This window comes from Triturus cristatus, chromosome 7, assembly GCF_964204655.1.
Source record: "Triturus cristatus chromosome 7, aTriCri1.1, whole genome shotgun sequence".
Lineage (NCBI taxonomy): Eukaryota > Metazoa > Chordata > Amphibia > Caudata > Salamandridae > Triturus > Triturus cristatus.
Genome location: NC_140590.1, coordinates 1,514,107,566 through 1,514,120,507, shown reverse-complemented (window position 1 = coordinate 1,514,120,507; position 12,942 = coordinate 1,514,107,566). Strand labels below are relative to the sequence as shown.

At 43.2% G+C, this 12,942-nt stretch overlaps 1 protein-coding gene across 3 annotated transcripts in view; it reads right to left on the bottom strand.

Moving 5' to 3' along the window:
* Positions 1 to 275: 275 nt before the first annotated feature.
* TFAP2C (transcription factor AP-2 gamma) overlaps positions 276 to 12,942 on the bottom strand; it is a 48,095-nt gene continuing 35,428 nt past the window's right edge. For all 3 annotated transcript variants that reach the window (XM_085619279.1, XM_085619278.1, XM_085619277.1), the window contains exons 5-7: positions 8,983 to 9,101; positions 8,013 to 8,154; positions 276 to 2,063 (exon numbers count right to left, since the gene is read on the bottom strand). In XM_085619279.1, coding sequence (XP_085475405.1) covers positions 1,778 to 2,063; positions 8,013 to 8,154; positions 8,983 to 9,101 — 547 coding nt within the window. In that variant the 3' untranslated portion in view covers positions 276 to 1,777. The remainder of the gene's footprint in view (positions 2,064 to 8,012; positions 8,155 to 8,982; positions 9,102 to 12,942) is intronic.

Here is a 12,942-nt window from a genome sequence, read left to right as displayed (position 1 = left end):
CACATCTCTACACGTTGGCTTACCATTTGCTATGCCCTTGCCAAGCACAGAGCACTTCCTGACATCTGTCCAATAACGGAACATGGTTGAGAAGTTTCTGGACCACAGTGAGCACTAAAAGCCAATCAGCATGCGCAACACCCGTAGGCAATTCGTTCATTCATACATTCGTGCACTGAATGTCAAAGTTCATGTGTGAGCTTTTGTTTTTTTATTTATTATTTTTTTTTTTTTAAATCTTTTACGGTTCCATAAAAAAAAGAAGTGGAAAAACGTATCCAGAATTGTTTTTATTACATGGTTATGATATACAACACGTTATACTGGGAACAATTTCCAAAAATGTAAAGAAAAAGATTCATAGCCTCTTTGTAGTCCACATCGACTATGCAGCTCACACGCTTCTATTTTGCAGACATCGATTCAGCAATCAGGCAAGTGGTACACAAACTTATTGCTGTGCGAGCACGCTTGCACGCAAACACTCACAGATCAGATTCAAAATGTTTTTAGTGGCACGAATTTCAATTTCTTTTCAAAAAAGAGAAAATACATTTTAAATACCCTGTATAACATACCTGTGCGCAAATCTAAAAGAGGTGTTTTAGTTCTCCCCCATTACCTTTGAAATACTTAGCAAAAAAATTACATTGGAAACCCATTTATAAAAAACATTCTAAAAAAATTCACCAGTATTTACAAATCCCATTAAATACATAAATAACTATATACAATCAAGAAACACGGTCTCCCTTGCTATACATCATATATTCCCTGGACTTTGAAAGGGTGTGCTTGTGGTCTGTGCCTCTGAATTGTGTAAGTGTGGAAGTGAGCAAGATTGGAGTCTCTGTTTTGGTGCTCGCTTTGCGGGGGGCACATAAAAAATGCTGCAAATCACCCAACAGGGTGTTTTTTTGTTTTTTTTTTTACAGTGCTGGCAAGAATGTGGTTATAGTACACCAGTATCGCATGTTTAAGATCTACTTTAGCAGTGCATAAATGACAAAGAAAAGGTGCCATAAACGATGAGAAAACAAAAAAATCATGAAAAATTCAATTAAAAAATGACGCATAAAAGTGTAGAAATGTGCTATTAAAATGCAAACAAGTGTCACTCGACTGGTATCCCATTCCACAGTGCAGCTGGTGCATTTCCTGAAATACGAGTACATACTTACCATTGTTTTGAGCAACTGAATGTGCATTTATGTAAATACCCTAATGTAATACTGCATACGAGCTGATCATGGACTAATTGACAACTGTGTGGACCAATGGCATTTCGGTCTATCTTGGCTCTGTGTACCCTTGACTTTTCTTATCTAGTCTTGTATGATTCCCATCATGGAGTTGGAAGGGTAAAAGAATCGACAGAGCCAACCTACCATTTTAATCAGACACCAGTTCTGCTTCAAGATTTTCAAAAAATCCTTTTCTTACATTGTAAGTGTTCATGGAAAATGATTTAGTGCCAGTTTTGGGGCAAAAAGGAACCAAGGCAAGTTATTTCAGATTTACACTCGTATCTTTTGGTTACGTATCCACAGAGGAGGGGCACTTCAGCGTTGAAACCTCACACTTCCAACTTATGGACCCACAAGTCCCAATGTTCCAAAATAGGGAATCGCCAACAGCTCCCGCTTGCAAGGTGACGGGCATTTCCCCCACCTTCTCCGCTGCAAGTCAACGGGGCCATCTCGCATTAGGGAGGAACAGATTTTTGCTGTGGTTTCCTGAATTCCAAATTTTACAAGTCATATCGCTCACCCTAGGCTCACTTCCTGTGCTTGTCCATTTTTTCAAGATTTTTGTTGCTGTCTGCCGGGCTCTGGTCTCCGGCGTTCATGTACATTTTGTCCGCTATTTTTAATGCTTCGTTGAGGTAGTTCTGGACCGAAGTCATGGCTGCGCAGATGGCCGCGCTGCCAAAGCCGTGGGTGATGAGGCTAAAGTGAGCCAGGCAGCCCTGAATGCCGGGCTCAAGGATTGGATTAGGCCTGGCGTTACCAATTGGAGTCCGGTCTTGGGTTAGAAGGTCTGTGAACTCTTTGCATATTTGCCTAAAAATGGCAAAAAGAAAACATGTCACTTACTGTGCATTTAAACCCCAATAGCATACTACAAAAAACATTAAAATAACTTAGCATTTATTCTATGCGCATAAGGGTCTACTTCTACACACATTTGAATTCACTTCTCAAAATTAGTACACATGGTTGTGCAGAAGTGCAAAGAACAAAAAGGTTATTTCACAATTAATGCTACTGATATCAGGTCTTCGGTATCAATGTTCCACGATATTCTCTACATTTAGACAGCAAACCACGATATTCTCTACATTTAGACAGCAAACCACCAAAGAGTAAACTACCGTAGCAGAACCATGTAATATTACATGCAAGTTACTACTTCTACCTAGAGATGATGAGGCAAAATACTATCTCACATTCTAGTCCCTCTTTCTTTTGATATATTTGTTAAAGGGTAGAGTCTGGTCTTGATCCACATCTGCAGGCCTCAGAATGACCAGAGGGCAGGATGGCTTAGCGCTACGCCAGGTGTGACCGAGTTGTGCTGTAGGAGGACTGTGGAAGAGAGGGCATGGGGTGGAATAGGATGGTTGGAGTGGAAAACCTAGGCGTGATATCATTACTTCATCATCCACTAAAATCCCCCAATTACTTTACCATTCACTAAAATCCCCCAAAAGGAAGCTTGAAACGAATGGTATTGAAATTTTAGGATTCCATGTAGTTTATGTAGATCAAGGCTGATGCCAAGATTCATGAGGCATTACCTCCCTAACCAGAACTGTCTGGCAATGGATTGACTTAAACTGATCAACTGCACCGAAGGACCACTGAAAAGGATGGATGATTTCTCACTTTTCACACTGGACCAACTTTAGTCATAAAGGCAAGTTTTGGTTAAATAAGATAATAATCCTTGCTGCAAATTCTCAGGAAGGCTTCTCCCAAATACAGCAATTTTGTAAATTTCAAGCAAACCTTACACTGTGCAAGTCATTCGCCGAAAATCGACTCCATTTTTAAAGGTTTTTCAAAACGTCTAAAACTAAAGTAACCCGCCCGAACAAGTGTTTGAATAAATAAATCATTTTAAAAAATATATTAAAAAATTTAAATGTATTTAGTGTCCCCTGCATTACACGACTGGCCAAATGGGGACATGTGCAATGCCAGAAGAGTAGATCACAAAAAGGTGGCATCCAAAATAACTACACAACTGGAAACATTCCGGAAAAAAACATGCAAAACTGCAGGTAAAAATAACTCACCAGAATTATTAAAGGAAAATAAAAAACACGACTAATCAAAACACCACTTGCAAAACTATATGCTGCGCACTTTTCTGCGTCAAGGCAGCACAGGCAACAGAGGCTTTACTGTGCCAACGAGCGAAATCAAGGCTCCAGATGGTGAAAGCATTCTTTAGCTTTGATGCCCATTCGGCCCTAGACGTGCCCGAAAATAAGAGTGTTCGGGAGCCAACAGTGGCACAGACTTCACAGACTCCTGGCCAAGCAGGCAAGGTTCACTGCAAAGTGGAGCGAGACTACCCCTTATAAAAGCTGGCACACAAGGTTCCATATGGCATGAAATTTTGATCGCTGCTGTCCTGGATAGGATCCGAATTGGCAACCTGAAGGCATACAGGCCCTGTGTCAAGCTGCTGTGCCAGTGTGCCCAACCTTAGTCCCCCGCCAACCGCATCCCATCTGACAGTTCCAATTGTCTCTTCTATACACACACACACACACACAGTCAATTCTCAGCTTCGGAACAATTTACTCATAACTGAAAACAATCCTTGGAACAAGTGCATACATTTTAATTTCCCTCTCCATATAAAAATAGAAACAAAAAAAACAAAACAAAAAAAAGACCTTCCTATTGTGAACAATTTCCCATGAGGGAAAGCAGAGTACAAAACAAGTCCATCTCGTGACTCCAGTCACACAAACCAGGCAGTGTTCGCATCTATTATCCTGCATAAATATTTGATCAGCAACAGCACGAAAACACCAATCCTGCTAATGGCCCAATTTTACATTTAAAGCTCTCTGCATAATTTCAATTAGGTTGTGACATGCTAATATTTTTGCTTTATCGCCTTGGCAGTCCCTTTGCCCGCCTCTCAGTCCTGACTGTTCTGCTTCATTTACCCTCATTTTCGGATCAATTTACCGCACATTCCTGTGAGAATTTTCACAGCTGCCGTTAAGTGATTTTGCAAAGAACGAATGAATTAGGGAGAGCGCTTCGATGAAGGGGACACATATCCCAAGCCAATTAATTATTGTTGCGGGTTTGGGAAGATCTGCGGTATGCCCGCGACTATAAGAATTAGACTAGCGAGTAAGAAACTGGGGTTGGGCTCATTAATTTATTAATCCTCAAGCCACGACTCCCTTTCGTGGTACTCGAGCACAAAGCACAATATGGCTGCCTCAAGATGGAAGGCAGCTTCCAGTGCAAAGAAGGGCAACCCCATCAACAGATTGGAAAAGCTTTCATTGAACAAGGCACCGATTGTTGGAGGCAAATCACTCATGATTGACAACATCTTGACAGTGGCGTAGTAAGGTCAGGTGGTACCCGGTGCGGTCACCGCCGGCTTGACAAAAATGGCAAAAATGTGTTTAAACACATTTTTGCCATTTTGTCACCTCCCCTTAGTGATTAAACCGGGGGCGACCCGCACCCCCCTTCCTACGCCACTGCATCTTGAGGTCTTTCTGGGGAGGAGGCCTCCAGTACTCAAGACAGGCAACAGAGGGATCAGCCATTGTTCGAAGCAGGTATGAGGCATGAGTGACTACATAAGTGGCACTTAAGGTGCATGGTGGAAAGGGAAATCAGGGGCCCTTTTACATCTATTGTATACTTTCCCTGCTTGCGCCACGGAGCACCTTCAAACAGGTGTACCAGGCACAAACAAGGAAAGTTTGCCCCATTAGGTTGAATGCACTGCCCTCATGGCAGCCACAAACTTGTCCTGCCCTGGGGCAGTGCATTCAAGTGAAGTACAGAGCAGCCGCATCAAAGCTGTTCCATGTTTCACTGTGCAGGCAGCAGCCGCCTGCGCTTGAAGGGGAGCGAAATCCCTGTGCAGGCAGGTGCAGCGAGTGACTGCACCGCCTGTAAGGGGGGGACATCTGGGTCAGTCCATAGGGCACCTGTGATCCCTCCTGTGGGCTGATACCAGGTGGCGCACTGAGAGTGCACCACCATACAGCTTCTTTGCCTCTGCCCCCACATTCATAACGCACACAAGGCACAGAAGAAAAGATTCACTCATTTGCATGGGGCCATGCCCCCTTACAAAGGAGGTAACACCCTCATTAGATAGTGCTAGTGCACATTGCACCAGCTCTCTCTGTTTTACAGACCGGGCCGCACAAGTACCTGCGCCCCTTCCATAATACCAAAGTGCCCCAGGGCGCACAAAGCAGGCGCAAACGCAATTCTGTAATAGGGGCCCAGGGGATGAATGTGGCCACTACAGTGGTCAATTGGTCTTTGAAGGCCTGCTCAGTCTTAAAGGCCATATTTTGAGCACTTCTGGCACTGGTTTGCTTGGTCTGAAGTCTTTGACTGCCCATTGGAGGGCAGCAACAATAATGGTGGGTCAAACATTTTGGAAAGAACAGCTCTAGTGAAAGCAAATAGTGAGAGATTAGGAATTTTCTGGAAAGGGAATATCCCGTGTTAAAGACAAACTGCATGAGACTGCAGAACAGCCAATGGCATAGACAAAAGATCCAGTGTTGGCTGCCACCTCTTTGTTTTGCCTATGCTGGTTTCATCATTTTTGTCAGACTCTTGTGTTTGGTAGGCTGCCAGACCCTTACCAATGTAACATTTTAAAAAAATGCTAAAAGCAAAAACATTTTTGGTCCAAAAGAAAATGGCAGTACTTGGTATTGAAGTGAATTAATTTGTGTGGATGTGTTTCTTGCAAAAGAACAGAATGTTGCCATTCACAGTTAAGTTATCCAATTGCAGAGTGGGCAAATCCATTGCTATATGCGGCGTGGGGGTGGGGATGTGAAGGACAAGAGACCAATGAATGACGAGAGCTGGCTGAAAGCCTCTATGTGCAAGTTTTACACTTGTTAATATTTTACTATCACCAATAGGTCTATGATAGCACTGCAACTGAAAATACTGCAGGCTTCATCATCATCCTACGAATGTGGCCTCTACTGATTACAGTTAAGTGCTGGAACCATAGGACGTATCAGGGGAGAATGAGTCCCCATTGTAAGAGGTGGGTCATGAAGACAAAACAGGACATGAGCCTTTGGTATTGGAAGGAGAAAGTGATGCTTCAGTGCAAGAGCAACTCTAGAACACAGTGCAAGAGAAGAGTGTGTGAAGATGTATCGGATTTAAGACAAGATTGCGTTCCTTGTATGATAACAGCAGTCGACAAAAAAGGGGATTTTGTATTGGGCATTGGACAGGGACAGAAGAGCAACAAGGGTGGCCTAAAGAATGGCTGCTGGAATTTTTTGGAGTGGATAAGGAAATGGAGAAAACTACATGAGTCCAGTGACCACTTATTCCAGCTCAGTCAATTCTTCAAAGAAAGACCATGAGCATTTCACTCAAACGTTAATTGGTACACATTTATATGGAATGTAGTTTCCATCAGTTCTTCTGTATCTAATTAAGCATTTACGTATGTGATTAAAGGGATTGCAGTCTACTTCTGCTCCCATACTATTGAATTTGCTGTGCTATTTTTTGGATTATAAAAATAAGTATACTAAACTCTGCTACAGGTGCATTAAACCGGTGAGCAACAAGGCCTTCGTTTGGAGATGGCCATGGATACAGGTTGTATTCTTGCACCCAGAATTGCCAATGTTGCAGCGATCAGTAATTCCGAGGTGTGAGAATACATGGTATTCCAAGTTTGCCCACGTGAAATGGGAATAACCGATTCCGTACAGATTCTACCACTTTATTATTCATTTTCCACTCACTTCTTCCAGATGCTTTTCCCTACTTTTAGAAAATAAAACTCCCTCAAGTTGTCCTGGTAACCTCAATATAGCTTGTAACTCCAGTTACTTGCAAAATTAGGATTATCTGATTTGTGGGTATCTCACCGCTGGGCAAACACAGACTCCCTCTCTACTTCAGTGTTTGCCCCTTGGTGTTAGTTGCATCTTTTTTTTAAAAGGGTGTTCCTCCCAGTGTCCCGGCTCCCCTTCCCACCCTAGTGACAGGCATTTTGCCACCTACAACCGCAGCACTGTTTAATTAGCCGCTGCAGTGCAGGCGGTGAGATTCAAGTTGGCAAGCGTGACCGGGCACAAAGTGTGCTTACCGGTATTATCTCTACGCTCAGAAACAAGGTCCTAGTCAGCACATGATTGAACTAATAGCAGGATGACTGTTACCCATGTACATCCAAGGCAGTGTGTATTGCACCTAGAAGTTGGACCCCTGGCACTGGTTGCGCATTACAAACACTTATCATTCACAGACAAGACCATAGTTGCCCCAATTGTACCAGTTCAAAAGTGGTACGTGCCACTCTTAAAGTCTGCTGGAGTAGTTCATAAAATTGCAAAGCCTTAAATGGACAGCGCCTTATGGATTGACCACTAGCGGCCAATGAAATGTTGTACCCATGTAAACACTTTGCTTCATTAGTTGACTTGGTAGAGCAAAATATACCTACACTAGTAGGACGTCCACAACAGGCACAGTCTGAAGACAGGCATTACTGAGTATAGGGCACTAGTCACACTTAGTCCCTTGGAAACCACCATGCACCAGGATAGCAATGAGGCACACACCTGCACTGTCGCAACGTATGCCGGACCAATTCAGAGGAGAAACCGTTGTTGGGACAATAGAATTATGGCAATGCAAAATTCTCTACATTCTACAAAAAAGGGCATGCATCCAAGTTATAAAAATAAACCTAAAAACTTAGGACAAAGCCCTCAATGGACATTGTGCACTTACTTAGCAGCCAAAAGCATGTTTTTTCTGCTGCCCATCTCGTTGCGCTCCATGTGTGGCCTGCTTAAGTATTCCGCAACTGCTTTCGATGGAAATTCTGTCTCACACACGTATCCAAAATCCCGAGCAAGGTGGACGGCTTCACCTGAGAAGGACAAAGATCCAATTTACAAACATTGTTCTTTCTAGCTTGAGGGAACATTTTATAATTTTAAAATATACTCTGGTACTTTTGCCAACACACATCATTGGAATTCATACGAACGAGGGATGTCATTGGCTTGTATTATTTAGAGAGCACACTGGATTTACTCCACGCTGTGCCTGTCCTCTGTCTCCCCTATACTCATAGCCATCAATTTCACAGAAAGTTGCATCATGGGAGATTTATATATTAGGCAGAGGATGGGAGAAGCATGTTGAAAGTAGATTAAGGAAGATCTGCTAGAATTGGTCTGGGGTGTACCCCTTGATGGGCCCTTCACCATCTTGATTAGAAGGTATTTTTCAGAATCTGGGAGGAGATCTCCTCCAATGATTTCATTTCTGAGAAGGCATTCCCCAATGGCCCGATAACTGGACTCTTTTATTACTGTTTTTTTTTGTTGTTTAAAAAAAACACATAGCTCATCTCCTGGCTATTGATATCAATCTAGCCATTCCTAAATTTTGGGTGGATAACACAATTATTTTTTAAAGTTAATTTTCTCCCAATATGTTGATTTCAATTATAATTATCAATATGACCTCAATTAAGAGCTTAATTGGAGGGTGACGTGGTGACTCAATATACTAAGAGATGGAAGGGGCTATCCGCACTTCATAAATAAAATTTAAAAAAACACACACACACACAAGTATTTAACGTTATAAACACCTCTGCTCCCAGTGGGCAAACTGGTCACATTTTCCCTGCCATTGACATTTATTATCATCAACTCCTATTGCTCTTCAAAATCACAACAAGACCCACCTTCAACCAGCGACGTCAATAAGGTCACATTGGCTGCTTTTCTTCTGCCAGCTGGGAGATTTAAGCCGATTTTGTCCAATTTTTCACGAAGCGATCGCCCACCATTTTTGGATTTTGCTCTGAAACAATTCAAGCACATGGACAGATCAGTAATGAACATAAAGTTAGTTATGGAAGCAAAAGCAGCACAATCTTGTACTCTACTGTAATTCACTTGCATTTGAGAACTTTTCACACACTTCAGCCCTTCTTTGGAAGGGTACATCTAGTACAATGCTTCACTGGAGCCATTAACAAATTCCAGGCCCCCTTGTTAGTCATGGGAATTCACTACAGCTAGCAAGACAGAATAACAAAACAATGTACTGTAGAACATGTCACTAGAGTAATTACTTGGGCTATATAGTATTTACAAGATGAAAGTATTAGAATGACGACAAAGGATGCTGGCTTTTGACCAATAGTGTCAGTGGTGTGAAAAATGTAAGTAATGTGAGAACATGATTGGCAGCTCAAGAATATTGCATTGAAATATTACGAAAAGCCTCACAAATGCTGGGCTGGGCGACATTACAAGCGTTTCGGGGGTGGAATTCTACAGAAACGAGATTTCTATGGTAAGTTTTACTAAGCAAGCTTTTTTTTTGGGGGGGGGGGAGGGGGTCAGCAAATACATATAGAAAGTCATTGAAAACATCGTGCTTAGAATGACAACACATGATAAAATTACAGCGTCACAATGCAATTGCAAACGTTGAGCCTTTTAAGTTAGGACGCGAAGGAAAATAGCATGTAGTGTCCACAAAATATAAGGATGCGGTAATCTTTCTTTAACCAGAAATCATACATCAAGAAGAACCCCCCACCCAAACAGGATGGAAGAAAACCCATTGTAAACAGTCGCATCCAACCTCAAGCAGAGCGGCGTAGAATGTGGGGCACACATCTGCAAGACCATTAGACAGTGGAATTGGGACAGGAGACAGGCAGCAGGAAGGTATTCTCTCGGATGATAAACTAAGAATACGGGGGGGGGGGGTAAAAACCCAGCGAACCCCCAACAGGCTGCAAGTTCCAGTATACTTATGTTCCGATGTGTGGGCAAGGACCATCCATTGCTCCCCCCTTACACCAGCCCTTCCTGAACATGCCTTGCGCCTTCAAACACCACCAGTAATGAATGGCGGTCTGCAGCATTATTATATGTAGTAGGATCAGAGGTAGTAAGCCTGAGCACTTCTTAGGATTTTGCCAAAAGTCGTCTCATTAGTAAAACAAATTAAGCTAGCATCAGAGCTGCGCCTACCACCCCAACTAGACCACTCAACACAGGGTCATCGTATACCCCTGCCCCAAAGGATCCAACCATGGAAACCAGATGATGCAAGGTCAAGCGATGCTCGGTCTACCAACACCATTCTACATCGCTGACATATGCAAGCGCTGCACCATGCCTGAAGTTACCGGGTTGGAGCACATCCCTGAACCTTCTACACATGTATTTCACGCTGTTTGACCCTAAAGTCTCTATTTCATGCAAAGGAAGAAAAAGACCTAGCTGTCATGCATGTGCTTAGCTATGAGTAGTAAAACAGGCGGTAGGGTCATGAGGGCCAGGGGTCTGCGGGGCTCAGTGCACCTCTATTATAGCCTTTTTTCCTACTATCAAAAACCAGGTGGAATGGGGCCCCCTGGTTTCCTGGTTTGAATTAAGGTAAACTTGCTACTCCAGTGAACCTCATCACCGACCAGTACTTTATCTACAGTTCTAATTAATCCAGATGCTGGGATCAATGCTGAGGTCAGTCTTCGGCGTAAGTATTCCCTCCTTGGTCCTCTGTGGGCATTTATCCCTTGGTTGTCTGGCCACTGGGTCAATGACTATTTCACTACATGAGCTTCTTGTGTCCAGGTTAGGGATGTGGCACACACCCATCAGTTACTAAACTGGATGATAGCAAATTGAGCCAACACTGTTCTTTCTGCTCCTCCCTGTGGCGGTCAACAAAGGCCAGCGGGCATGTAATGCCGCTTTACTTGCTGGGCAAGGTACGTTTCCAACCCTGCAAAGAAACTGGGTACCATTTACATCCACAGATGCTGTATACCTTGAGCCAACTTTGTCCTATTTCACAATCCCAAGGGACAGATAGGATTGAACTGGGCTATTGGGTAATCTGGCAATGCCCGAAGGGCTGATCCGACAGGATAGTGTGCATGCCAGTTTTATTTTTACTCTCGATTTCCTTGATACTACCACTACTATCCCAGCAGCGAGCACAAAAGCGTGCGTCTCCCACACCTTGCAAAATATTTATGCATATTGCCTTAACAAGAACTGTCCCAATTCGCAGATGTGGGCAACTTTTTTTTTTTTAGGTATATGATTCACTAAGGAGGACCATCTATTATTTAGGTGCCCAAGTCTATTTTCTGTACTAACTTGTACAAATAGCGATACCAGCTCCAACTACTTTGCGCCCGTCTGGAACACCTATCTAGACTTGGCCATCTGGTTTTCAAGATAAGTTGAGGTCCACCCACGCCTCCAAGCCAGAGAAAGCAACTGAAGAGGATTCATCTGACTGGCCTGGTTTCTTCTCAAAATACAAGTTATAGATCTATAGACAACATCTTGAACCTCAGCCCTTTAAGTAGCTACAAAAGGCAAATTTCCTAATGTTTGGTCCCATCGAGCACGGTGAGGTGAACAAAAGAAAACAGAAATGCAAGATCTCAGCCTGAGCCTACAGATCAGTTTGTCGTTTGAGAAAAGCATCGTATTTATCAACATCCTGTGGTAAATGAACATGCAGAGTATCCAATAGTATAGGTGAAACGGGAGAGGATTTATCCTCAAGTTAGTAGACTCAAGTTACAAGTAGAAGATGGTAGTAGGGCGCAGGAAGGCCCCACTGGGAGCAGCATCCATGCTGCTTGGCCCACAGAATCCCACAGACACCCAAACCATGCTCACGCCAGCATTCTATTACCTCACACTCACACTGGATGAGCAGCAGGGAATAGAACTAAGGGGAGGGGGGAAACGCATGGCATAGAAATAAAGATACCACACAAATCAAACCCCCCAAAAAAAAGACTCATTTCTGGAGGAACAGACAACATCACAGCATACATTTCAAAGGGATTAAATCTGGTTTACAAATATATACATTATTTTTTGATCCCCATACAGTCCGCTAGACAGACTTCTTGACCATAATCCTCCAGCCACAGTTTGTGAGCTCAAAAGTTTACTCCTCCCGCAGAGTCCTAAAATCTAGAGACCCACTTAGAAGTGGACTGAAAGAACCATTCGAGAGATGAGACTTGGAAAACAGACCAAAATTGGTCCCTTGGCGTAGAATGTATCCCCCCCACCAAGGGCATGGAGTACCCAAGCCCCCCTAAGAACGCGGAGGTGAGCGTAGCCCTCCACAAATATTCAATTACCATTACTAGACAGAAGCACTCCACCTATGCGAAATAATACTTCACCCCTATAGCAACCATGTGGAATCGTTTTTAAACACCCAGTGTGCACTAACTTACATGTTTGAGGTGCTTAATTGCATTAAGGGTGGTAACAGAAGACCCTTATCGCCACTCCCTCCTATGAATCATGCTATTACTGCTTCGTGCAGGTATTTCGGGGGGGGGGGGCATGTGGGAGAAAGCTGGGAATCACATTCACTCTGTCTCAGCTCAACTAAAAAGAGAAAAAAAAGTTTCTTAAAAATGAGCAGTGGAAGGATACAAGTCAGCCAATTAAAGAGATGGTAAACACCAGGGAATGGACAAACTGTAGCAAGGGAGGACACTGACTAAGAAGCAAGAAACGGAGAAGGCCATAAAACCAACCAGTGGGTGGGATGTTAAGCACCTTAGGTTCTCAGTAAATCCACACTAGGTCTTTTACAACCAGGAAACTGCACTGTCTGGTGGGCAAGACCCAAAAAA